This window comes from Cricetulus griseus, chromosome 8, assembly GCF_003668045.3.
Source record: "Cricetulus griseus strain 17A/GY chromosome 8, alternate assembly CriGri-PICRH-1.0, whole genome shotgun sequence".
Classification (NCBI taxonomy): Eukaryota; Metazoa; Chordata; class Mammalia; order Rodentia; family Cricetidae; genus Cricetulus; species Cricetulus griseus.
The window spans coordinates 3,066,061-3,093,498 of NC_048601.1; the positions used below are offsets into that span (position 1 = coordinate 3,066,061).

The window sequence follows — 27,438 nt, forward strand, 5'->3', positions numbered from 1 at the left end:
GGAGAGGGGGGAAGGAGGGAGGGAGGGAGGGAGAGAGAAGGACAGAAAGAGAGAGAGAGAGAGAGAGAGCGCGCGAGCGAGCCCCGCCCGCGGGGCAGAGGCGCGCGCCCCGCAGAGCCGGGCGAGCACGAGCGCGGCCGTCCCGCCGAAGAGCGCGCCTGGCGGGGCAGGGGCGGCGGGAGAGCGGTGCGCGCGGCGCCCCCGGGTAGCTCCCGACCCTGCGCCCGGCTCGCGCCCGCCGCGGCCGGCAGCGATGTGGCGGCTGCGGCTGCTCGTCCTGGGGGTGCTGGCGGCGGCCCCCGCCGAGGCCCAGGCGAACTCCAGCGACGGTGAGCTTCCCGGGCCGCCTCTGCCCCGCGCGAGGCCGCAGGCCGCCCGCGTCCCTGCAGCCCTCCCCGGGCCCCCTCGGGCCGGGAGCCACCCCGCAGACGTCGTCCGGGTTTGCAGTTTTATAAGGGGAAGGATGGAAACGGCCCCTTAGATTCACGCCTGTGGTGAGCGCGGCAGCCCGGAGGAGGCTGCGGCCGGAGGCTGGGTTAGGAGTTCGAGGCCAGCCTGGGGCGTCAGAGTCCGGCCCAGACAGACTAAAGCTAAAGCCTAGCGCCTCGGCCAAGGCACAGCACCGCCGCGTCTGTCGAGGAACCGAGGCGTGCCAAGCAGCAGGTGGCTTCCACACTCCAAGATCTAGATGCTTCTCCAAACGGGCGGATTTTGCAGTTGGAGAGGGGCTGGGAATCCTAGGTCGTGTGCCGGGAGGAGCGGGTTTCACGACTGCTCCGGTCGGGTGGGCGATAATGGGAAATGGGGAAAGCTCTACCCGTGCCAGGCGGTGGTCACTTGCTTTTTTTTTTTTTTTTTTCCTGGTGAAGTTAAGTACATTCCTGGTCTTGAGCTTGAGACCAGTGCTAACAATAGTCTTCTGGGTGATGGACGGGATAGATGCTTATCTCTGAAAAGCCTTGGGTAGGCTGCACTTTAGGAACTTTTCCTGCAGCCAAGGCTAGTGTTGAAAACTGCAGATATGCGTGTGTAGAACGTGCGAGCGCGCGTGCTCTCTCTCTCTCTCTCTCTCTCTCTCTCTCTCTCTCTCTCTCTCTCTCACACACACACACACACACACACACACACACACACACACACTATTTCCTTGAAGAGAAGTGTTCCTCTGGCAGTGTGCTAGGTGGTCTTCCTCGGCTGAGTACTCCAACACTCAAAGCCCCGGGAGATAATTATCTCCGCTGGAGGCTCAAGATGTTCACGCAGGAGTAGGTAGTGACACCAACACCCGTGTGGCTCCCAGCAAATTTCAGGGCCCTTATACTTTAGCAAAGCCACTTTCTGGAAAGGGTTACCTTGCTCAGGGAGACTGGAGATGCGGCTCAGTTGGTAGAATGCTTGCCTGGTATCTAAGAAGTCCTGATTCCGCCCCCAGCCCACAGGCACCTGGTGTGGGGGTACGAGCCCAGAACCCCAGCATTCAGAAGGTGGAGTTCAAAGTCAGATTCAAATACATATGGAATATGAGGCCATCCTGGGCTACATGAGACCCCATCTTAAAAAGAACTTTCACAGCAATAGGGTTTATATGTAGTTTTTCTGTGAATCCTTGTCTCTGAAACAACCTTCTGCAGGAGGAGGTGAGAGAGTGCAGCGCTTGCGTTTGGGGTTGATCTAGAGCCTCTGAGTCTGGAGAGGGCTGGGTGCCAGACTCTTGTTTTATTTCTAGTTTGGAGTTTCAGTACTTAATATCTAGAATTTTTTTTACACAAAAATCAAGAAAGAAAAGTATTAAGTTGAAAATTAGTACTGTGGCTGTGTGCTGTTCTTTCTGCCCTTGGTTAGTATAGTTTTGTGAAGGAGAGGGATGGGACCCAGGGAGCTCAGCAGCTCAAATAAACGCTGGAATTCCCTACGCCTGGCTGGCACGGAGACACAACTGGGTTGTTATGATACAGCTGGACGACCACTGTAATTTAGAAGGATCTACCAGACCTCGGGGGGATGAGGGGACCGAGGACCCAGCTCGTGGCTTGATGCTTAGTGAGGGTTGGGAGAGAGATGGAGCTTCTGGGTTGGCTGAAGAAGCTGCTTGCTGGACAAGCTGGGGAGGAGTAATCTGCATGTCCAAGCAGACACCCCTCTCTTGGAGTCCCATGCTCTGCTCGCCCACATGCCTTCATTTTTGTTTTAGATTCACACCCAGTTGCTCACCTGGAAACCCAGCCTTTAAGACTTGAGTACCTTGGAAAGGGCTTTGAGTAGGGCTATGGGCCCAGTACAGATGGACGTGGTGACTTCCTTCCACACGGAAGGCCATGTGTTCATTGTTGTGTGTCCTTTTAATTTATACATTTACTTTGTGGAATTGAGGACAGGACCCTTGTTGTGTAGGATACATAACAAGGCCCTGCCTCAAAACAAACCAACAACTCACAAGCAAATAAAAATGGTAAGGGACAATTGAATGTCAGTCCGCTGAAGTAGCTGGGTCATTTTTGCTCAGAGTGTTTGGACAGAAGAATTAGGAAAGCTAGGCTTTGTCAGCGCTCCTAAAGTTGACTGTTGTATGTCGGATAGATAAGGAGAGAAGTCAGAGGTTCATTTTAGTACCAGAGCAAAGGGAGGAGTTGTGTGGTTTTAAGATAGGGATCTGAGGGCCTGGAGAGATGGCTCAGAGGTTAAGAGCACTGACTGCTCCTCCAGAGGTCCTGAGTTCAATTCTCAGTAACCACATGGTGGCTCACAACCATCCGATATGAGACCTGGTGCCCTCTTCTGGTGTGCAGATATACATGGAAGCAGATTGTTGTATACATAATAAATAAATAAAATCCTCTTGGGAAGGAGGAAGAGATTAGGAGTGGAAGGTCTTTCTAGGATGGAGTTAGTGGAAGGAAAAAATTATCCGATTAAGGATGGAAAGTGTGCGTGAAAATAGAAAACCAGCTCCTTCTATTCGGGCAGCAGTTGGGGTGTTTTTTAAAATGTCAGACAAAAGCAGAGGCACAGAGTGCAGTGTGAGTAACCTCGCCATCTTGGCTGTAAGGCCCTTTGATGTCTTCTTCCCACCCCCAGTCATAAGATGTAATTATGCCTGCCAAACGCTTCTGGTGACTCCTTTTCCAGATGGCTTGGAGGTGAAGTTAGGCTCCTATTAACTTCTGCAGGATGTATTTTGGGGGTGTCTTCTCTTGCCAAGTCTCTTGTGAAGAGAGATGAAATGCAGTTTGCAGCCAGGTCTGGTGTCTCAGGCTTGTCCTGACCCAGCTAGCTCTTTGGGAAGCTGAAGCAGGACTGAAACTTCGGGGCCCATTTGGGCGATAGAGTGAGTTCAAGGGCAGCGTGAGCAACTTAGGCCCTGCCTTGAAATACACATATTAAAGAGGGCCTAGGCATGTGGTTTAGTGGTGGACTGTTGCTTAGTGCTTGAGTGGCTCTGGGCTCATTCTGAAGTACCAGAAAACAAATACAACAAAGCCAAACAAAAGGAAATTAAATAACGGTTCTATCATGTATGCTGTAGAAGCTGTTTTGACTTTCCTCCTCCTCCTGCTCTCTCTCTCTCTCTCTCTCTCTCTCTCTCTCTCTCTCTCTCTCTCTCTCCCTTTTCTTTCTCTCTCTCCCTCTCTTCTCTCTCTCCCTCTCTCCTGCCCAGGGCCTCATTCAGTTATGTGTCGTCCCCCCCATTCTTTCAGTGGTGTTGGGGCTTGAACTCAGAACCCCGAGCAAGCATCCACCACTAAGCTGTCCCCCAGGCCCCACCACTGAGTATCTCTCATTGTCACTCTGTGGGAGTCCCCTCATTGCTGCTTATGATAATCCCAGCATCTCTTCGTCTCCCGTCCTGCTCCGTTCTCAGTAAGGCCAGCCAGTTTGAGAATGCCTGGGTATTTTTGGCTGCTCTTTTAATTCCAGGCTCTGCATCTCCAAAGCACTGGCAAACCAAGGGAGCTCGGCGTCCCACTGCGCAGCATCTGATGGCTGTAAAACTATTGTGTCTGGTGGTCTCTGCAGCCCAGTGGTTACTGTAGCCCCGTTCCCTCCCTTTCACTGTGAGAGAACACAGGCCCAGAGGAAATAAATACCTGGCCTCAGGTCACGTAGTTCAGTCTCTGTTGAACAAGCATTGACTGCCAGGCGACTGGTACAGTGCCAGACACTGGATCATGAGATATGACAAAGACCTGCATAGCTAGGAGGGAAACCACCCAAGCTTGGGTTAAAATGCAGTCTTCTATACAAATTGTGCAATGGTTCTTGGATGGCCAGTTGTTCCCACACACAAGGCAGCTCAGTTAAGAATGGAGAGGTAGCCGGCTGGGGCGGTGGTGGAGCACGCCTTTAATCCCAGCACTCTGGAGGCAGAGGCAAGCGGATCTCTGTGAGTTTGAGGCCAGCCTGGTCTACTGAGTTCCAGGACAGGCTCCAAATGCTACAGAGAAACCCTGTCTTGAGAAACCAAAACAAAACAAAAGAATGGAGAGGTGTGTGTATGTCTCTCTCACTCACCGAGCATGATGTTTGCAGTTCTCAGTTACCTGGAGAACTTTGTTTTGTTTTTTGATGCAGGGTCTTGTATAGCCCAGGCTAGTCTTGAGCTACCCACACAGCTGAGGATGATGTGAACTTCTGATCCTTCTGTCTCCACCCATCTCCCCAGCGTGGAGATCACAGCAACAATCACCTGCTTAAGCATTGTTGGCGGTGCTAGTCAAGACCTCTGGCAACTGAGTTTTAGTTCTAGTCCTTCTCCATGCTGTTTGAACAAGTGTTTGTTTTTACATTCATATCTGCAGCTATTGCTAGGGATTTTTATTTTAGTGGTATGGGAGAGTCTGGGCATCAGATCACCTCCACATGAGTGTCACCAACAACCAGGATGTATTGTAATGTCCTGATGATAAGGATACTTCTGATAACTACAGAATAGTGACAAAGGAGCCGTGTTGGAAAAGAGAAATAATTTAAGGCATCCGTTCTCAATGTTACCGATGTTAAAGCAACAGGACCGGGTTTTAGATGCCATTGACAGTGTCTCCCCACCGGCCTTCATTATCCGTCTTCTGCCTGGTTCTTGTCACAGGCGTGTGGGGGGCGGGGCCTCCAGGAAGCGCCATCTCTAAACATGCAGCCCACACCATGCAAGAGTTCTCAATGTTCCTGGAAGCCTGGGTGGAGTTCTTGAAGGCAGAGACTTCAGCTTAAACTTTCAGGCCTGCACCCTACCAGTCTCTCGGGCTGTTGGTTTTCATTTATGAGTTTTCAGACAGGAATACAACTTAGGTATAGTTTAACTGTAAGGGCAAAGGCCGTCTGTCACTATATAGCAGTAAAAATCTCACATGCAATAGTCATCTGACCTGTATGCTTCCTAGAACACTCTCCTGAAAGACAGAACTATTTTATTTTATTTTGGGGAATTATGAGACAGTCTCATGTTGTGCAGCCTGGCCTCAAACTCACTGTCTAACTGGGGATAATCTTGACTCCGCTCTTCTTGTCTCTACCTCTGAGCACCGAGATTAAAAGTATACATGCTATGCATAGTAATTTTTCTCTTCTTTTTTTTTAAGATGTATTTATTTATATATAAATTTATTTATTTATTTATTTATTTATACAGTGTTCTTTCTGCATGTATGCCTGCAGGCCAGAATAGGCCACCGGATCTCATTACAGATGGCTGTGAGCCACCGTGTGTTTGCTGGGAATTGAACTCAGGACCTCTGGAAGAGCAGCCAGTGCTGTTAACCTCTGAGTCATCTGCAGTTCACATAGCACTTTTTTTTTTTTTTTCTTGAGACAGGGTTTCTCTGTGTAGCTTTGGAGCCTATCATGGACCTAGCTTGTGTAGACCAGGCTGGTCTCAAGCTCACAGAGATCCGCCTGCTTCTGCCCGCCGAGTGCTGGGATCAAAGGTGTGTGCCACCAACGCCCGCCCGGATGCACTTTTAAAACGCTATTTTCACTCCGGCTGATTGAATCAGCAGGATACAAAGCTTGTGGGTATGGAGTCCAACTCTGAGTTCAAGGCTTAGTATCAAGATGTCTAATGTTTATTTCCATATACATGCAAGAAGAGAGATATGTAACTGTCTGACAGCCCACTGGCTAGGCCTTAGATATTGATAATTCAGGGGCAGAAGCCGTATCGCAGTGGCAGAGCACTTGTGATTCAGGTATGGGCCCCGGGTTCCATGCCAGCTCTGAGGGGGAAGGGTAATTCTAGCCTGGCCCCTTTTAAAGCTATTTAGTATCTCATTGAGCATGCATACCATAATTACCAAACAGGGTCTCCAGAGTGAGAAACCCTGTCTCGAAAAACCAAAAAGAAAACCAAAAACAAACAACAAAAAGTGCAACTGTGCTAAAGTGGACAGTTTTTTTTTTTTCTTGTCGTCGTTCTCTTAACAACGTGATGATGGAGCACTTCCGTTAGGTATGCAAATAATCCACGGATAAATTATGCATGTGGATGTGTGTCTGTCACAACACCATTTTCAAAATACGTGCATGTGTGTGTCTGTGCAAGTGTGTGCATGCATGCAAGCAGCAAGAGATGTTAGGAGCCTGCCAGGCGTCCTGCTCAATTGCTCTCTGCCTGATTCCCCTGAGACAGGGTCTCTTTCTGAACTGGGAGCTGCACTGGTGGCTGGAAAACCACAGAGATCTTTCTGTCTCTGTTCTCTGTAGCATAGGAATTACAAGTGTGTGTGCCTGGCTTTTTTATGTGGGTGCTGGGATTTGAACTCAGGTCCCCATGCTTGCTCAACAGGTGCTCTAACCCACTGAGCCATCTCTTCATCTCCTATGCATGTACCTATTTTATGTGAGGCATGGTCAGGGACTGGTAGTTTAGAGAGTTTGGCACCTGCATCCTGAGGATGCTGAGGGATGGTGATACCCGTACCAGAGTGACAACTGGGCATGGATGTCTGCATTAGGGGAAGCAGTAGACATGTGCTCAGGTGTCCCGTATTGTTTAATGAGAATTGAACATAGTTTTTTTTTTTTTTGGTGTTTGTTATTTTAATGAATTTAAAATGTAGACTCAGGCAGAACTTGAATCTTGAGGCTGTCAAAGCTGAAAGCTTTTGTCAAATTATGACATTTCTTTCTGAATTAAGAACACTTTGAAACTTGAAAAAGGAATGTAAAGAAAGCCCCTTGACGTGTACTCTCAGTGATGACATCATTCGCCAAGTTATCAGCGTTAATCCCAACGGTGAGAGTAAGACCACTACCACAATTTGAACCAAGTTTGAAGCAAGCTTGTTTTTTATTGGAGTGCACCCAAGAGTTGGCCCCAGCTTCCTACAAAGCTGGGTTAAAGAGAGCAGCCCCGAGTCCATCTCTTGGGCCCCTTTTAAGGAGTAAAATCATGAGTACTTTTACAGAAGAGAGGCAATGGGGCAATAAGGAAATACAAACAAATCGGTAGAAAGAGTCATGTGTTCCCCCTGTGATTAGGGAGGGGTGGGGAGGGCCAGGGAAGCTGGGGTATTCTCAAAAACAAATCCAGGTCACGGGGTAGGGAAGGTCAGGTTTTAGGAAACAGAGAACAACTCAGCTCTCTCAGCTCTCACAGTAAATAGAGACTTATTACAGCATCTGGTTCCTGTCTTTAAAATAGAGTCAGGCAGGTTCCTCAGTCAGCTCCCCTGTGCTCCTGTGTGTGTCTTCTCTGAAGATTTTATTTTATTGTGTTTAGGTGTTTTGCCTGCATGTACTTCTGTGCACTTCATATGTACCTGGCTCTCTAGGTGGGCCAGACGAGGGACCCCCCAACTGGATACAGGCAGTTGTGAGCTGCCATGTGGGTTCTGGGAACTGTCTGGAAGAGCAGACAGTTAAGAGCTCTTAACTGCTGAGCCTTTGGCCTGTGGTTCTTCGCTGTCGTTCTAGGATGTTGGTGTCTTGGAAATCATGGGCTGAAGAGCATTGGGTTGACCACCAGCATATCTCTAGAGGTAGCTACAGTCTCTTCCAGGCCTTCTGAGCTGTTGTGGCTCAGAGTCTGTGCCATGGGAAACAACAATGGCCACCTGAACATGTTCTAGAGCACATTAGAGGCAAGCGCCAGAGATGGTGGCAGGCGCCTGGGAGAGATGAGCTGTATTGAATTTGCTGGCCCAAGTTTTAGCTGCAGAGTGATTTTATAAGTACTTGCTGATACTTGCCAAATGGAGAGAATGAGGGCGTGTGTGTGAGTGCGTGTGTGTGTGTGTGTGTGTGTGTGTGTGTGTGGTGGGAATGAAACCAGAAAATGGAGGACAGAAATGAGCCGAGAGCTCCTTGCACAGTGAAACGTCAGCGATGCCCGAGGGCCAGGAACATGGACCCCACTGCAGCAGACAGGCCAGAAAGCACATTTGTGTTCTTAAGAGAGGGGTGTTTGAAAAAACAAATGAAATGGTTTGTCATTTCCACACATGGGTTTGGAAGTACCTGTTGGAGACTGATGGGCTCAATAGTGGGTACACAGCTGAAGGCAGTGACACCCTAGACTGTATCATTAGTTATAATTCAGCAGGAAGAGTAGGGCCCCGAGCCCCTCTCCTATCCATGATTGTTGACAGGGCCACTCATACACAGGCCTAGTACAGGGAACCATGGCTGCTGTGAATTCAGGCTTGCAATGTCTGTGTCTCCTTGTCTCCACACAAACCACCCAAACAACAACAGGTTCTTGATCTGTAGCCCAGGCTAGCCTTGCACTTGCATAGATCCCTCAACTTTAGCTTCCCAAGTGCTGAGATAACAGGCATGCACCACCATACCTGGCTCTCAGGGGGGTTTTCTGAGGGTTAGATTGGCATTGTATGTTTTTTTGAATGGAATTTACATAAATTGATAGAAGAGGTGTAATATTGTAATGAGAAAATTTTTCCATTGTAGGTTTCCTGGAATTTTCTGTGGGGAAATTTACACACCTTCTGCTCAGCAGGCCCCTCCCACAGGAGGCCATTCTGCGCCATATTTCAGGCAATGTGACCTTCCTTCTTTTCCAAATACACTCACAATATCAGAACACCACGGTTTCATTTACTAAGGTAAGTACAGAGGGTATTCCAGTAAGGAGATCATCTCTGTAATGTCAAGTCTTGTGTGTTAGACTGTGATGTCTATTTATGTGTGGGCCTGGTCTCCAGCAAGGCCCAGTCATCTTTAGTCACAGGATCTCATTGCCTAGGGTTCCCTGTGTTACCTTGGTTCACAGTCTGAACTGCACAGGGCTCTAGAAATAACTGTGAAAAGCAGTGTTCTTTCTCTGCCCCTTCCAATGGCGAGTGGCACTCGGGTGTTTGGTTTTGGTTGTCATGGCAACTGGTCCTTTGAGGCCACTGACTCTTACCACTCCCTTTGAGGCTTGCCAAGTTGAAACACACCTAGTGCATTTCCCGTTTTCATTCCCTGAACTTAGGAGAATACTCTGTCTGGAGGCAGGAAGATTAAGGGTTTAAGGACAGCTTCGGCTGCTCTATGAGGCTGGGATTGCCTGGCCTACGTGGACCCTTGTCTTAAAGGAGCAGGTCTACCGGCAGGCTGGAGAAATAGCTCAGTGGTTAAAGAGCAATGGCTGCTTTTGCAGAAGACCTGGGTTTGGTTCCCAGCACCCACATGGTGGCTCCCAACCATCCCTAACTCCAGTTTCAGAGGCTCTGATGCCCTCCTCTGGCTTCCACAGGTACCAGGCACACATGTGGTGTTCAGAAATGCATGCTGGCAAAAATGTTCATACACACACAAAAAAAATAAGTAACTCACTAAATAAATCTTTAAAACAAAAGCTTTTTGTAAACTGAACTCTTTGGGGCCAAGGCTCCTGTTTTGTCTTGCTACCCTCAGAACCTGACAGAATAAATCTTAATTCAGTTGAACCTGAAAAGTTCAATGTACAATTCCTAGAGTTTTTGTTTACCACCCCACCACCCCCGTCAAGCTGGGAATGAAACCCAGGCCATGACACTTGAGATGGAAACGGAGGGCTAAGGAGATGGCACAGTCTATAGGGCCCGAGTTTGATCTCTAGAACCCACCAAAACCAAACAAAACAGAAATCCAGCCAGGCCTGGTATGGGTTTGTTACCCAGCACTGGGGAGGTGGAATCAAGGCTCACTGGCTGGTCCGTCTAGCCAATCAGTGAGCCCCAGGTTCAGGGAGAGACCTTAAAAACTAAGCTGGAGGGGATGTCGAGATGGCTCAGCGGTTAAGAGGACCTGGGTCAGTTCCCAGGATTCACAGGGCATCTCCCATCTATCTCCAAGTCCAGTCTCAGGAGATCTGAAACCCTCTTTTGACTTCTGAGGGCCACAAGCCCACGCATGGCACACATACGTACATACATGCAGTGAACCACTCATACACATAACACGAAACAAATAACAAATCTAAAATATATAGATTAAATAAAATAATAAATCGGTGAGGGACAAAGGGTGATATCCAGTGTCAACCTCTGACCTCCAGTGGTGTGTTCACATCCTTGGCATGTGCACATGTTCACACTTGCACACACACACACACATATACACATAAAGATTCTTAGAAGCCATAAGTGGGAGGTGCTCATGAGACAGCCTTTACCAATAAGATAGCGTCCCTATAAAACAGCCCTCAAGAATGCCTTCCTCAGTCTGCTGTGTTTTTTATAAACCCCGAAACCTGTCGGATTTCATCACAGCAGTTCAAACTGACTGAGGCAGTAGTATGTATTGCTAAACTTATTTATTTTATACAAATGCCAATACACCCCTGTTTGTGTAGCACACATGTGCCTGGTACCTTTATAGACCAGAAGAGGGTATCGGATCCCCCAGAACCGGAGTTACAGACTGTTGTGAGCCATCGTGTGAACACTGGCCGTGGAGCCCAGGTCTTTTGGAAGAGCAACCAGTGCTCTTAGCTGTCGAGTCATCTGCAGCCCTTAATAACGGTGTGATTCAGGGAGTCCTCCTGTATGCGAAGGTGTGGACATATGAACGTAGAGATGAAAACTCTTTAAGTAGACTTTTTTTCTTTTTGTTTTGAGCGGTTTGGAGAGGGCTGTACAGATGGGTTAGCTCTGCAGTGTATGTGATTTCTCAATTCTGTCTTCACGGTGGCTTTGCTTTCCAAATGCAGACTCTCCTTCCCGGCACCTCGGGGACAGGCAATGACAGAGGGCTGGTTTTCATGCTTAGACCTGAGCAGACTATGTGCACTTGGTATTTGGAGACGAAAGATGCCAAGCCTGTTCAAACTGTGGCCATTCCACTCTCCTACTCAGAAAGAGGTAATTTCCTGTCTCAGTTCATCTGTGGAATGTGAGCTTCGTTTGTGGAAACCTGAGGAGAACTAGTCTGGCAAAATAGTTTATTTAATAGGAGTGTTTCAGAGTAAGAGAGGCAGAGAAAGCAGCATCAGAACCAGCCCTTCGTAGCTATGTGTTATATCTAGAGATGGCAGTGTGCTCATCCTAACGGAGGTGCGGGTCTGGAGAGCTATGGATGTGTCTAGAGCCGGAGAGCAAAGAGCCTTGAGAGTTTGCATGCAGCACTAAGGAGGGCTCAGAGGAAGCGTGGCGAGTTTGGGCAGAGGGCTGCTGTCGTCTATTCTTCTTTAGAAAGCTGACCATAGAGGGCCTGATGATGTAGCTTGGTTGGTCAGTGTTTGCCCAGCATACGTGATACCCTGGGCTCCATGTCCAGAGAACTGGCCCCTGCCATTTGCCTGTAATCCAGCACAGGGCAGGTGGAGGCAAGAGGACTCAGAGTTCAGAGTATGCTCCGTGGCAGGTTGAAGCCAGCCTGAGCTACATGAGGAAGAAAGAGGGGAGTCAGGACTGGGTACACCTGTAAGGATGATAGTCTGAACACAGGTCCTGAGCCAGGCCTGGGGAACCGGTGCAGAGACTGCACGTCATCAGAGAGGGGACATAGCTGAGATTGTGCTACACACAGGCTTAGATATGGGGCTGTTCACACAGGCTTAAATATGGGGCTGTGCACACAGGTTTAGATATGGGGCTGTTCACACAAGCTTAGATATGGGGCTGTTCACACAGGCTTAGATATGGGGCTGTGCACACAGGCTTAGATATGGGGCTGTTCACACAGGCTTAGATATGGGGCTGTTCACACAGGCTTAGATATGGGGCTGTGCACACAGGTTTAGATATGGGGCTGTTCACACAGGCTTAGATATGGGGCTGTTCACACAGGCTTAGATATGGGGCTGTTCACACAGGCTTAGATATGGGGCTGTGCACACAGGTTTAGATATGGGGCTGTTCACACAAGCTTAGATATGGGGCTGTTCACACAGGCTTAGATATGGGGCTGTGCACACAGGCTTAGATATGGGGCTGTTCACACAGGCTTAGATATGGGGCTGTGCACACAGGCTTAGATATGGGGCTGTTCACACAGGCTTAGATATGGGGCTGTTCACACAGGCTTAGATATGGGGCTGTTCACACAGGCTTAGATACGGGGCTGTGCACACAGGCTTAGATATGGGGCTGTTCACACAGGGTTAGATATGGGGCTGTGCACACAGGTTTAGATATGGGGCTGTTCACACAGGGTTAGATATGGGGCTGTGCACACAGGCTTAGATATGGGGCTGTTCACACAGGGTTAGATATGGGGCTGTGCACACAGGTTTAGATATGGGGCTGTTCACACAGGCTTAGATACGGGGCTGTGCACACAGGCTTAGATATGGGGCTGTTCACACAGGGTTAGATATGGGGCTGTGCACACAGGTTTAGATATGGGGCTGTTCACACAGGGTTAGATATGGGGTTGTGCACACAGGTTTAGATATGGGGCTGTTCACACAGGCTTAGATATGGGGCTGTTCACACAGGCTTAGATATGGGGCTGTTCACACAGGCTTAGATATGGGGCTGTTCACACAGGCTTAGATATGGGGCTGTTCACACAGGCTTAGATATGGGGCTGTGCACACAGGTTTAGATATGGGGCTGTTCACACAGGGTTAGATATGGGGCTGTTTACACAGGTTTAGATATGGGGCTGTGCACACAGGTTTAGATATGGGGCTGTTCACACAGGCTTAGATATGGGGCTGTTCACACAGGCTTAGATATGGGGCTGTTCACACAGGCTTAGATATGGGGCTGTTCACACAGGTTTAGATATGGGGCTGTTCACACAGGTTTAGATATGGGGCTGTTCGGGGACCTGGGTCTTTTAGGGGTGGCATGGAGTCAGTAGTGACTTCTGTAAGGGACACAGTGAGTCTGAGGTGCTTGTAGGACACCTGATTGGAAGGTCAGAGTTGGCAGTTAGAATACTGACCTGGGGTAAAGAAAGATGAGAGAGACAGCTGGTGTTAAAGCCAAGGCCATGCATAGGATTGTTCAAACAGGAACTGAGACACCCGGGGAAATTTGATTCTTGAGTACATGTCAAGCACTGTATTGGGGTGGTGTTGTTAGTGTTCAGGCATCTGTACTGTCCTGTCCTTGGGGTTCTGAAAGGATACGCCCTCAACAGTGATAACTACAGAGGTATAGGCACAGTGCTGAGGAGACCTCTGGGGGTAGGAGGAACACCTGAGCCAGGATGGTGCATAGTAAGTTCCAGAAAAGTCCAGAGAGGTGACCAGCAGTGTCTGAGTGACAGAGCGGTAGTCAGTCAGGGAGTTCTTTCAACAGCATAGGGTGAGGAAACGCAGACTGTTGGGGAGTGGGCCTGGGGACAGCTCTGTGGTGGAGAGCACACAGCCCTGGGTTTGACAAAGGCATTCTGAAGGAAAGGGAGTAAGGGAACTGTACACTTGCAAACATCAGTCGTGACACAGCAGCGATGATGGGTGCTGCACGCTGAGTAGGAGGTTCTCGGGAAGGACGCTTCCTGGCGCATGGTAAGAATCCTTGGGTTATTAATCTCACCGTTTCCCACCCAGATCCCATTCCTGGAGGCTGTAATTTGGAGTTTGACCTAGATATTGATCCCAACATTTACTTGGACTATAATTTTTTTGAAACAACTATCAAGTTTGCACCAGCTAACCTGGGCTATGCAAGGTATGGCCGCCGATTCCCCTCTTAGGCTGAAACCCCTCTTAGGGCACTCATGACATAGAGCAGGCCCAGCCAGCTGCCTCAGCTCATGTTTGCTATGCTGAAGTTGGACTGTCTTTTTTGTTTGTTTGGGGCGGTGTTGGCATAATTTAAAGGTCAGTGCTAATATTTGAGCTATTGTTTATACTGAATCATCTCAACACTTCTGAGTTCTTTACTTGAAGAGACAGGTGTGATGTGAGCTTGGAAGTACATCTTAGTTTTCTTTTTTTAAAGATTTCTTGTTGTTTTTTGTTCGAGATGGGGTTTCTTGGTATTGCTGTGGAGACTGTCCTGGCACTCACTCTGTGCACCAGGCTGACATTGAACTCAGAGATCCACCTGCCTCTGCCTCCTGAGTGCTGGGATCAAAGGCGTGCACCACCAACGCCCCACTTACAGATTTATTTTTATTATTTTTAAGTGTGTGTATGTATGTGTGTCTGTGTGGATATGTGCACATAAGTACAGGTCCCTATAAAGGCCAGAGGTACTGGGTGCCCTGGTGTAGCAGGCTTTCCTTTAGGCCACCAAGCGGCTCCCAAATCATGACACAGAGACTTAACTATTAGTTATAAATGCTTGGCCCTATCTTAGCTCTTATTTTAATCCTTTTCTCTCTATCAGTGTTCTACCGCAGAGCCTTTTCCCTCTCTCCCTACCACACACACACTTGACCTACATGGTCAGAGAGCAAAAGTGTCATTGCTCTGTGCCAACCCACTTCATATCAGTGCATGTGCTTGTGTGTGTGTGTGTGTGTGTGTGTGTGTGTGTGTGTGAGAGAGAGAGAGAGAGAGAGAGAGAGAGAGAGAGAGAGAGAGAGAGAGCTGATATCATAAAGAATCGGTTAAGAATCCCTTATCTGAAACATTTGGGGCCAGAAGTGCTTGAAACTTGCATGGACCTTGATGGTTGAACATCCCTAATCTGAGAACCCAGAATACCAACAGAAACGGTGGAGCCCACGGAGTCCAGGTTTCAGATCCTTAGACTGAGGATCAGCAGTCTGTACCATAAACTCATGGGTGCATTCTGAACAACAGAAATTTACTTGTTATTTGTAGGCATTTGTTTATTTGCTTCAATGTGTCCCTGGCTGGTTTGGAACTTTCCGTGTAGACCAGGCTTGACTTGATCTTGCACTGATGCTCCTCCTGCCTCCCAGGTTACAGCTGTGCACTACACCCAGAAGTGTCCTTCTCGAACTTCTGAGGCTGGCACTTTTGGGCTCTGGCGGGGGCCTCCTGCAGGTTGCAGATTTCTTATTGAATCCACAGGAGGAGGGAAGAGTGCCTGGGAGCTGTGAGGGGCCTCACCTACCTACAAGGACACCAGTCCCACTCAGGAGGACTTCAAGATCTAATTATCTCCCCAAAGCCAGCCTCAGTACCGTCACACTGGAGGCAGGGAGGGGCAACACCAGCCCAGCCCATCGCTGTGTACTGCTTTTCTCCAGAGTACCACTTAGACTCACAGCTGTGAAAGTGGAATAGTGTCTGCAGAAGGACTTGAGCCACAAGAGACTGATGCCCAGTCTTGTTGGTTGGCTTTAGAGGTGCGGAGCCTCCGCCCTGCGATGTGAGCACGGGCCAGGAGTCCAGGTGGAGGCTGCGGTATGATGTCTACCAGTACTTTCTCCCCGAGGGCGACCTCACCGAGGCCTCACTACTCCAGCATCTGCAGAGGATGGCCCAGGTGTCACAGGTGAAGGCCAGTGCGGTCAAGGTGAGTCTGGTTCTTGCCTATGTGGCTGGGTCCGGTGCTCTTATGTGATGTTGTTAGCCTTTGAGGAGAAGCCAGTCAGCTCTCTTTTGATGGCAGCCGTATCGTGACCTCATCATCCTGGTGGGAGAAGAAGTAGGTGATGAATTTCTGTACACTTCAGTAACTTAGGTAAGAGCTTCTGGCAAGTGTAAGGGGAGATGTCTTAAAAACTGAGAAACCACTGAAGGATATACACATTGGCATTAATATTTTAACACATTTTACTGATTCTTGGAGAATTTCATACATGAATGCCATGTGTTTCCATCATATTTACTCCCAACTCCTCCCTCTAACTCCTCCCAGTTCCACCCCCAACTCCCTCCCAACTTTGTGTCTTTTTGTTTGTTTCAAATAACCCACTGAGTCCAGTTTGTGCTGCGCATATACTCATGGGTATGACCATCCAGTGGAGAAGGGCCAACCTACTGGGCTGTACACTCTTAAAGAAAACTGTCAGGCTGGAGAGCTGGCTCAGCTGTTGACAGCACTGGCTGCCCTAGCAGAGGACTTGGATTCAGTTCCCAGCACTCACTTCAGGCGGTGTAGCAAGAATAATAAACACCCAGAGACAGATATTGGGGTTAAAGCTGAAGATCAGATAAGCAAAGCAGCCGGCCACTAGCTCTTACATCTACCTCAGACCATCCTGGGTGATCCTGTCCCCACGAATCCTCAGAGTGCAAGGTAGACTGCGCTGTTCTCCACCACGCCTTGGGCTGCAGTCTCTGAGCTCCTGTCTCCACCTCCCTAGTGCTGGGATTGAAAGTGTGGGATCCCAAGTTCTGAGATCACCTTTGTGTGAGCTGTTTTTCTCTTAGACTGGATCAATTTCATGTAGCCCAGGGTGGCCTTGAACTAACAGATACATCTGCCTCTGTCTCCCGAGTCCTGGGATTAAAGGTGTGGCCACCACTGACCACTGACCATGGTTCTGTGGCTGTGGCTAGCTTAGTATTTTTAGCTCCAGTTGCTTTATTAGATCATAAATCATATTATCACCACAAGGAGGCTCAGGACTGAGGCTCACCCCAGCTCCAGGGGATCTGACACCCCCCCACACTCACAAGTGTGCATTCACACGCAGGAATGCACACACTCAAGCATATGCACTTAAAAATAAAGTCTTGTGAAAAAGGAAACTGACTTTCCCGTCCCAGAAGCCATCAGCTGTTAGTAGCTCCTGGAGACTCCACACTGGAGTGTAGACTGGCTTGGTTTGTGCAGGTAACCGCAGTGACCACAGCTTTTAAAAGTCATGTACACACACCACTTGCTGTTTTGGCTTTAGGTGGTTACCCTGACATCAGACGATAAAACAACTGTGTCCTTCTCTTCCCTTTGGGGACAAGGAGTTGTTTATAATGTCATCGTTTCGGACCCGTCCCTCAATACTTCGGCTGCCTATGTTCCTGTACACACATACGCTTGCAGCTTTGAGTCCGTGGACGGTAACTGTGCCTCTCCTGGTGAGTATGTGGACTTGAACCTGGACAGATTCTTCCTTGGCTTTGCAGATCCATTGCCACTAGTGAAGAGCTTAAGACTGTTCACAAATGCTTTGCCTAGCTTTTGTTCACTCATCTGCCAGTTACCGTTTGTAAGACCCCACATGAGGGCTGAAGGAATGGCTCACGGGTTAAGAGTACTTGTTCTTGCAGAGGATCCAGGTTCAATTAGCAGCACCCACATGGCAAGTCACAATCATCCGTAAGTCCAGTTCCAAGGAATCTGATGCTCTCTGCTGAGCTCTGTGAGAACCAGGCATGTACATGGTGCATAGATGCCCATGTAAGCAAGACACCCAACACATAAAGTAAATAAATCTGAGAAAATAGGTGCCATATTACTATACTCTGTGAAAGGCAGCAAAGTGTATCAGTGCAAAACTAGAGCACCGAGACAACAATAGGCAAACCCAGAGCATTGAACATTTACTGGGGGTCAGTTTCCCCACTGTGTACATTGTGTGTGTGTGTGTGTGTGTGTGTGTGTGTGTGTGTGTGCATGAAGATGGCTATGCTGTGTTTATAACACACACACACACACACACACACACACACACACACACACACAGTGTATAATAGCATTTGAGAAGCCAGCGGGTACCAGGAAGGGGAACAGTTGCATGTCGATGAGAGAATACTTGGAGGAAACGTGGCTGGTGAGGCCTTGCAGGCAGGAGCATACCCGGGCACTGTGCAGAGAGGACAGCCATGCTGAGCCCTGCTTCTGGACACCTGCCTGGAGGTTTGAAGCAGGGCCATGAGAGCAGCGGTCTCAAAAGCCCACACGGGGCCCAGTCCCGCTCTCTCCAGCTCCAGCTTTTGGATAAGATGTAAACTCCCGGCTCCTGCTGCAGAGCCATGCCAGGCTGCTTCCTTCCTTCCACCATGATTCCCCTCTGAAACTGTAAGCCAGCCCCTAATTACATGCTTTATTTTATACACTGCCTTAGTCATGGTGTCTCTTCACAGCGATAGAACAGTAAGACAGTGTTCATGCGTGTGTGCACATGTGTGCACGTGGAAGCCAGAGGTTGGTGTTGGATGTCTTCCTACGCCACTCTCAACATCATCTGTTGAGACAGTCTCTCACTGTACCTGGAGCTCTCTTGTTTGGCTGGACTGGCTGGCCAGCACGCCCCAGGAACCCTCACTTGGAGTCAGTCACTGCCACACCCAACTTTTTATGTGGCTGAGGATCTGAGCTCACGTCCTAGGGCTTGGAAGGCATTTACCAACTAAGCTGTTTTCCCAGCCCCCACGTTTTTAATGTGAAGAAAATCAAGGCAGAACACTGGGCCAGCTCCGTGATTTCGGTGACGGAATATGCACTTTTGTCTTTCATTCAATCATCCGGCAGTCTTGTTCTCAGGGCGGATCTGTGTGTCTACCATGATTCAGACTCTGGTCTTACACCGCTCATTTGTTGCTTAAATGTGTGCCTCATGCTCTCCCCACTGGACGCTGTTAAGCAACTGATGCATTTGAATTTGTGGCCAGCTTGTAAGTCTTTCAGTGTGTGTGGGCGTTTTGAATCTGCTTTTCTTCAAGGATTATTTCCTTATGCTCATTTTGAAGGGTTTCCAAGGAAGGTGAATCTGGTGGGCAGTGTTTTCTCTTGATAAGGGCTATCTTTTTTAAAACAATAGAGTGATTTATTTACTTTTATTTTATGTATGTGGAGGCTTTGCTTGCACGTGGCCTGTGCACTCTGAGTGTAGTGCCAGAAGAAGGCACTGGATCCTGTGGAGCTGGAGTCACAGCTGGTTGTGAGCCACCCTGTAGGTGCTGGGAATTGACAATTGCGCTAACCCCCTGAGTTCTCTCCAGCCCCTACTGTTCTTTTATTTTATTTATTTATTTATTTATTTACTTATTTATTTATTTTTTGAGACAGGCCTCACTCTTTCTCGAGGGTTGTCTTGGAACTGACTGTGTAGCAGTTAGCCGTGAATATGCAGTGATCCTCCTGTCTCAGCCTCCCCGGGCTGGGGAGACAGGCAGGCATCACCCCAGTGGGATGAGCCAGGTTGTAGATGAGATCTGTGTTTAGTTCTCGTGTCTTATGAATTTTCTGAGTCACCCCACTTTTCTCCCTGCAGTTTTATTTGTTGAAGATACAGGCATGTTTTAGACACATGTTCTGCCACACCCTCCTAAAGAAACACCATGGGTGTGGGGAGCATGCGTTGCCTGGTTCTCCTTGTTACAGAAAGCAACCACTGGGAGTGACCTCGCCTGCGTAGATTAACTCATCAGGGGAACAAGGGCATTTTTAAGAGCAGTGATCTTGTGCAGAGTAAATGATTCTCAAGCCAGCTCACCTTCCTTTACCCCGTGCTTCGCCTATAGAGTAATGAAGATGCAGCTGCCCACTAATTTTAATTATTTATTTATGTGTTTTTAAGGAAGAGTATCTACCAAAGTGTTCTCCACTGTGTTTGCTGTGCTTGGGATCTTCATTTGTTTCTTTGGACACAGATTCTGGAAAACAGGTACTTTTTCCCACAAAGACCCTCACTCATTCTGTTAGCCTGCTAGTCTGAGGGCTAGCCTGGGCTACATGAAGGAGCCCTTTTCTCAAAGAAGAGAGAAACGTAGTAAATGAACCATGAAATTAGCAAGTAACCACTGAACTGTGTGAGAGGCAAGTGCAGCCAGCATCTGATGCTGTAGCCTTGTAGGTTCGCTCTCCGTTTAATAGCGAAACATTTCTCTGACTTCTGCTGAGGTCCCGCCTTCCAGATTGTGCTTGCTCTGGGAATAGCTGTGGCGTATGAGTCTGGACGCTTGGGCACAGACTTGGACCTTAGATGCCTCCATTGTGTTGTGGAGACACCTGACGTGGGTTTTTGTTTGTTTCCTGTCTCCTGATGGTTTCCTCCTAGAATTATTCTTCGTTGGCTTCATTTTCCTGGGGTTCTTCTTTTACATCCTGATCTCCAGACTGACGTCCCTGAAGTACGATGGTGAGTACAGCGTTTATCTGGGTATACGGGGGAGCTGCTGGGCTCACACCTACCACGCCGTCCGCTGTGTAACCTGTGCTGGGTGCCATGTGCACCGAGTATGAGATGACGGCCAACCTGTGCCCGGGGCCCTGCGCCGCTGCCGCATCTGGGTGCAGCCGCATCTGGGCTTACTTTTCCGTGTGCAGCCAGGAGGTAAGGCCAGGGCACACAGCTGTAATACCAATGCCCAGGAAGCTGAGGCAGGAGGATTAAATGTCTGAGAGCAGTCCTACATAGTGAAACCTTGAGTCAAAAAACAAAAACTGGGGTGGTGGTGTCACACGCCTTTAATTCCAGCACTTGGGAGGCAGAGGCAGAAAGATCTCTGAGTTCAAGGCCAGCCTGGTCTACAGAGCAAGTTCCAGGGCAGCCAGGGCTACACAGAGAAACCTTGTCTCAGAATAAATAAAAACAAAGAAACAAAAATCAAACAAAAACAAAACACAAGGCACCAGCTGGGAGTGGCTCAGCATCAAAGCTTTTGTCTAACTGGTTAGATCCCAGTGCCACAGAAACAGATAAATCTGTGTGTGGTGGTATACCTGTTACTCCAGTATGTATGAGGCAGAGACAGAGGGTCAGCTTGAGTTTAAGGTCAGCCTGGGCTACAGAGTAAGGCAATGAATGCCCCAGAATAGCTCACACTCCCCACTGGGGGGAAAATAGCTCAAACACTCTTCTCCCCACCTTCATTTATTTCTTGAGACAGCGTCTGATTAACTCAAGCTGGCCTAGAACTCACTGTGTAGCAAGCAGACGATGACTTGAGTTTGTGATCCTTCCAGATTAATGCAGTGCTGGGGATGGAACCCATCCAGGGAAACACATCCTCAGCCTCCCCCTCCGGGCCCCTCCCCTCTGGACTCCTCACCCTCCATACCCTCCCCGAATCACATTTAAGATTGGTTGACTGACCCCTTGCTCTCTTACTGACAAAGCTGGCCTGTCCCCAGCCCTGGAGGACAGTGCCTTGAAGGACATGCAGGCTGAAGTTGAGGTTGGCACATGCTGATCCGTCTTCCTGTGCCTTCTCCCTTGTGCAGTCCGCCTGGTCCTCACCGCTGTAGCTGGCAGCATCGGTGGCATCCTCCTGGTGGCCTCCTGGTGGCGATTTGGGACCCTCATGCTCTGTATGCTGTGTGTTGGACTCGTGCTGGGCTTCCTCGTCTCTTCTGGGACATTCTTCACTCCTCTGGGTAGGAGATGCTGGCTTTCATGCTGGTGTGTGTGTCTGTGTGTGTGTGCGTGTGCGCACGTGTGTGTGGTGTGTGTATACCTATGTATGTCCCAAGGCTTGAACTCAGATAATCAGACTTGATGTCAGGTATCCTACCATTGAACCATCTTGCCAGCCCCAGTAGTTTTTTGTTTTGTTTCAAAGACAGGGTTTCTTTATGTAGCCCTGGCTGTCCTAGAACTTGCTTTTATAGACTAGAATGGCCTCACTCAAATTCATATCCACCTGCCTTTGCCTCCTGAGTACTGGGATTAAAGGTGCGTGCCACACCTCCTAGCTTCTGTTACAGGTAAGGTGGGTAACAGGGCGCATAGGGCAGAACAGAGATTTTGTTTTTAAATTTTACTTTAAATTTTGGAACAAGGTCTTCCTTTGCAGTCCAGGCTGGCTTCAACTCACAGCCATCCTTTGTTTCTGCTTCCTGATTCCTGAGGTTACAGGTGTGAGCCACGGTACAGCCAGTTACTTTAGATCAGTTTAAGCCCTTGGAGTCTAACTTGAGTCATAAGGAGATGGCCAGTGTGTCTCACAGATGAACAGGGTCCTGCTCTGATGGGCAGTGGGCTTGGAACCTAGTACTGTGTCCAGTGTTCTCTTTACTCTCTCTCCCTTGGCCGTCTCCATCCCCCAAGTGTTCCTCAGACAGGTCTCGGGCTCACCGAGGCTGGTTCCTTCTAGGTTGAAGTTGCATCAGCTACAAAAGTCTGATTGGGGCTGGAGGACCCACATTCCCACATTTTTCAATTACTTACGTTTTTCCCTTTGAGGACAGGATTGCACTGTGTAGTTTGACTAGCTTGGAACTCTGTGTAGACCAACCACACTGGCACACTAGACCATCTTGACTCCAGAGAGTCTCCTGCCTCTGCCTCTTGAGTGCACAGACACACCCACCTCGGCCTCCCGAGGATCTGGCAGTACCGGTGTCTGTCACCACATGCACATTTTTTTTGTTGTTGTTTAGTTTTTCAAGACAGGGTTTCTCTGTGTGGCTTTGGAGCCTATCCCGGCACTCGCTCTAGAGACCAGGCTGGCCTCGAACTCACAGAGATCCGCCTGCCTCTGCCTCCCGAGTGCTGGGATTAAAGGCGTGCGCCACCAACGCTCGGCTTACATGCACATTTTTTTAAAACCTAGTTTGTAAGAGAGGACCTCATGTAGCTGTAGGTCCCCCAAGGTGTGTTGCCCACTAGACTGTAACAGCAGAGTGCGTGAAGCACGTTAGTGGCCGGCTCCAGTCCATCCAGGAGTTAGTTCTTCATGAGCAGGAATTAGGTTAGTGATTCAAATCAATTCATGATGAGTCCACTGCTTAACTTTGACTGTTGTCTGTGGGTCCCCCTTACAGAAGGTGATGAAAGCTTGGAGCTGGAGGGGAGACTAGGACCCCCCCCCCCACACACACCAGTATTATCTAGTCATCGCACTTTGTGGGTAGGAATCAGAACCATAGCGCTGAGGAGTAGGAGGGCAGGGTCTATGTCAGCCTCTTCAGGTCATCCTCTAGGTCCCCTCACACCTTCTAGAGCACAGCCTTAAAAACAGATTGTGTCAGTTAGGTAAGGCAGCACACTCCTTTAATCCCTGCACTGGGGAGGCAGAGGCAGGAGGCAGATCTGAGTTCCAGGACAGCTAGTGCTACAGAGAAACCCTGTCTACAAATTGTGTGTGTGTGATTTATGCTGACCGTTAAAGAAAACCGAGTGAGCCAGATGCCAGCTCATTCCCTGGCTGTCACTTAAGCCTTGTGTTTGTGGACAGACACCAAGACGGAGAAATTTAACTTGATGGACATCTTGTTTATTCTTATTTCTCTGCTGTTCCAGGAAATCTAAATGTGTTTCGAGACGATGGAGTGTTCTGGGTGACCTTCTCTTGCATCACTCTGCTCGTCCCAGTCATCTTCATGGGCTGCCTAAGAATAGTGAGTGTTGCAGTTCAGCTGGGTCCCCAGTTACACCCTTCCAGCCTTCCAGAGTCACCCATTGAATCCTTCATGAATTCTATTCACTAGGGAGGGGAGGGCTCTGTGGTTATCTGGGCTCAGGAAGTTCTGTGATTGTCACCTGTGTTTATCCTTGTTTTTCTTCAGGATTGCTACCTGGGGGTCTCAAGTCAGGTTTGCTTTCTCTACCCATTTAAGAATTAAAAGACAGGAAAGAAGTCACATGCTTAGCAAGTTTTATTGAGAAGGAAAGCGCTTACACACACACTGTGTACACACACCAGTGTGGAGGGGGCAACCCCATACACACACAGAGACACCACACCAGTATGGAAGGGACACACACCCCATACACACACACAGACACCACACCAGTGTGGAAGGGACACACACCCCATATACACACACACACACACAGACACCACACCAGTGTGGAGGAGATACACACCCCATACACACACACACAGACACAACACCAGTGTGGAGGGGACACACACCCCATACACACACACACACACACACACACCCCATACACACACACATGTGTGGAGGGGACACACACCCCATACACACACACACACACACACACACACACACACACACACCAGTGTGGAGGGGACACACAACCCATACACACACACCAGTGTGGAGGGGACACCCCTCCCCCCCACACACACGTGTGGAGGGGACACACACCCCATACACACACACAGAGAAACACACCAGTGTGGAGGGGACACACACCCCATACACACATGGACACCACACCAGTGTGGAGGGGACACTGAACCCATCTCAACCCCCGAGGGTTGGGATTGCAAACTGTTTCTGGTGGCCTGGGGTGGACTGTCCTCTGATTTTTCTGTCACATCAGGCAGTGGTGAGAGCTGGGGCTGGTCCTGCTGTGTGGGTGATGCCTGTCTCCTCTGCTCTCCCACAGCTGAACATCCTGGCGTGTGGAGCTGTGGGTTCCTACTCTGTGGTGCTGGCTATTGACAGTTACATCTTCTCCAGCCTCTCCTACATGACTCTGAATGTCCTCAGGAGAGCACTCAACACAGACTTCCGAGCGGCTTTCATTGGAGTGCCTTTCCAGACTAAAGGTAAGACTCCAGAAATCAGAGTGATGTGCAAGTGGGCGTGCCCACTAGCCTGCCTGCCAGGAGCTCGCAGGCATCGCCAGGGGCCGGAAGCTGCTGTCAGAGTGCTGCATGAGTGAAGGGTTCCCGTCTCCTTCAAACATCTAAGTGGACTCTATGGACTCACCTGTCCATTCTCAGATCAGGAAGCCGCCCCCTTGGGGAGGGGCAGATAAGGAATGAGATTGGTACCCTAGTTTAATTCAAAATGTACTCCTTTGTTTCCTTACTTTAATGAAGATTCAGTTTATTTTCAGTTAGTGATCATGTTGTTGCCTTAGTCACAAGATTTTGTCCATTACTGATTTTCTATCTTGTCTTTGAGACAGGGTCTCACTCTGTAGCCGAGGCTAGCCTCAAGCTCACAGTGATTCTCCTGTCTCTAGCCTAACAAAGATGACAGGGGTGAACCCCAACACACAGTGACCTTTGGTAAGCTTTCAAAGAAAACAAGTGATGCGCTACACAGTTACAGAAACGTTCAAAGACACAAGTCATAAACAGTCATAAACCCACATAAAAAGCCAAGCATGGCTGTGCATGGTGGGGCTTGCTCAGCCAGATCACGTTTAATGGGAGAGGCTGTCCAAACAATAAGGTGTCGAGCAACAGAGAAAGACACCTGCCACCCACTTAGGCTTGAACACACATGAATCTGCGCATAGCATACATACACCATTTGTTTGTTTGTTTTCTTGAGACAGGGTTTCTCTGTGTAGCCCTGGCTGTCTTGGAATTCACTCTGTAGACCAGGCTGGCCTCAAACTCACAGAGATCTGCCTGCCTCTGCCTCCAGAGTGCTAGGATTAAAAGGCGTGCACCACCACTACCTGGCTACAATTTTTTTTATTTCAAGTACAATTAAAAACAATATCTGGACTTGGTGGCTCATGTCTATAATCTTGGTATCCAGGGATTGCCAAAGTTTAAGTATAGTCTGAGATATAGATTGAGACTTTGTCTCAAAAATAAAACAAGCCACAACACCAAACCCATGAGTACACAAGTACTTCTTTCCCTCAGACTTCCTTGTCCTGGCCGTGTGGGGGATGTTGGCTGTCAGTGGAATTACGCTGCAAATTCGAAGAGAAAGAGGACAGGCGCCTTTCCCTCCCCATCCCTACAAGCTGTGGAAGCAAGAGAGAGAAAGAAGAGTGACAAACATTCTGGACCCCAGCCACCATATCCCTCCCCTGAGAGAGCGGCTGTATGGCCGATTGACTCAGATCAGAGAGCTCTTTCAGAAGGAACAGCCAGCTGGAGAGCGCACACCCCTGCTGCTGTAGAAGGCTGAGAGCTTGGTCAGTGTGGGATCAGCTGCGGCCAGTGATGGGGTGATGTCCTGCTGAAGTACAGTAGTGGAGTTAGAGCATCCGAGGTGACGGTGAGAAAAATCCCCAGATGGCTGGTTGTAGATGCTTTGGCTCATTTTCCACAATCTTTACAAGTTTCCTTTGTTTACAAATACAATTCGTGTTTTATAAAATATGCCAGAAAATAAAAGTGTCAGTTCTCCTTAAAGCCCTGGTATTTTTTTTTTTTTTTTTTACATGTCCTTGGACAGTTTTGACTCAGTCTGAACCTGTGGAGGGGGAGGCTGGCAGTGGGTACCTGCTTTGTGTGTATAGGTTTGATTCTTTGCCCTTGAATGTTATGATTAAGGGGAAAGTAACTCCTGCTTTTCATTAAAGCAGTTTGATTACTTGGCTGCATCTCATATTTTAAACAGAACCCTTCATTTCTTTCAATATTTAAAAAATTTATTTTAAAAACTATGGCCAACTATCCTAAAATTAATTAACATAAATTCCCTATTGTTTTGCCTCTTAGGGTTAAAGTGGTAATTTAAATAAATTATTTCTGTAATTGAAAATAGCTGTTTATTAAAGATAATAGATAAGTCATAGCCCAAATGGTGACCTGTGACCTTTCTTTTGAGTTGCATTAGTTGATGAGTGGACTATTTTGTCAGGACAGGTCACTAAGGACATGAAACCTTTGTACTCTGTGCTGTGTGAAGCAGCTGTGTTAGTGCCCTGTGGAGTTGTTCCCAGTGACTGCTACTGAGCTCTGGAGCTCAGAGGGAATCAGCTGGAATGGAGCTGCTCCTGAGGGCTGCCCTGGGTTCTGTAAGGTGGGCCTCTCACTTTAACTCCCCCTTTTCACAAGAAAGTGCCAGGTGCCCTGGGCTGCACGCCTCCAGGGTTGTGAGTTGTGAGCTGGATTCCCTGATGCAGTGCTGCTGTCAGTGGAATTACGCTGTGGCTGTGGTGTGCTCATTACCGCTGCTTCCTTGATGGTGTTTTTTAATAGTCAGCTACTGAAATTTCAGGTAATGGGAGGAGTCTTCAGTTTTGGTTTTTAAAATGTTTTGAAGAGAAAACAATGAAAAATTTATAAAATGAACCAAATGAAACCTTTTGTTTCAAAAAATTCTTACTGTTATTACTGTCTGGCTTAGCAATGAAGTTGTTTGAAAACAAAAATTAACTATAGGGACTCCGGCTTCTGTCACATGCCTGTATTTTAGTTTCGTGGAATGTTGAAGAGCAATTCTCTGTCCTGTTAGAACACTCTGCCAGTCAGAGCTGTGAAAGGCAGAATATGCTTTCTTGGAGGGAAAAGACTAATTGTTTTTAAATTTTCATAATAACTTTTAATAATTCCATTTGTGTAATCTTTGTAATAAACACCCATTTTGAAAAATGCTTAAGGCCTCCTTATTGTGATGTCTCGAGAAGTTTATACTGGTCCTGTTT

General features: G+C 48.5%; 1 protein-coding gene across 3 annotated transcripts; it reads left to right on the forward strand.

Moving 5' to 3' along the window:
- The first annotated feature begins 227 nt into the window (after positions 1–227).
- On the forward strand, positions 228–27,387 carry Tm7sf3 (transmembrane 7 superfamily member 3). Of its 3 annotated transcripts, none has more exons than XM_027430102.1 (12): positions 228–329; positions 8,899–9,053; positions 11,126–11,276; positions 13,919–14,039; positions 15,632–15,803; positions 17,134–17,311; positions 19,756–19,842; positions 20,236–20,316; positions 21,402–21,554; positions 23,422–23,519; positions 24,481–24,643; positions 25,703–27,387. In XM_027430102.1, exons 1-12 carry the CDS (start codon positions 254–256, stop codon positions 25,963–25,965), a joined length of 1,698 nt encoding a protein of 565 aa, XP_027285903.1. In that variant the 5' UTR covers positions 228–253; the 3' UTR covers positions 25,966–27,387. The 3 variants fall into 3 exon arrangements, with proteins under 3 accessions (XP_027285903.1, XP_027285904.1, XP_027285905.1); XM_027430103.1 differs by having other exon boundaries at positions 17,195–17,309; positions 19,759–19,842; XM_027430104.2 differs by lacking the exon at positions 228–329 and adding an exon at positions 350–494.
- The last annotated feature ends 51 nt before the right edge of the window (positions 27,388–27,438 follow it).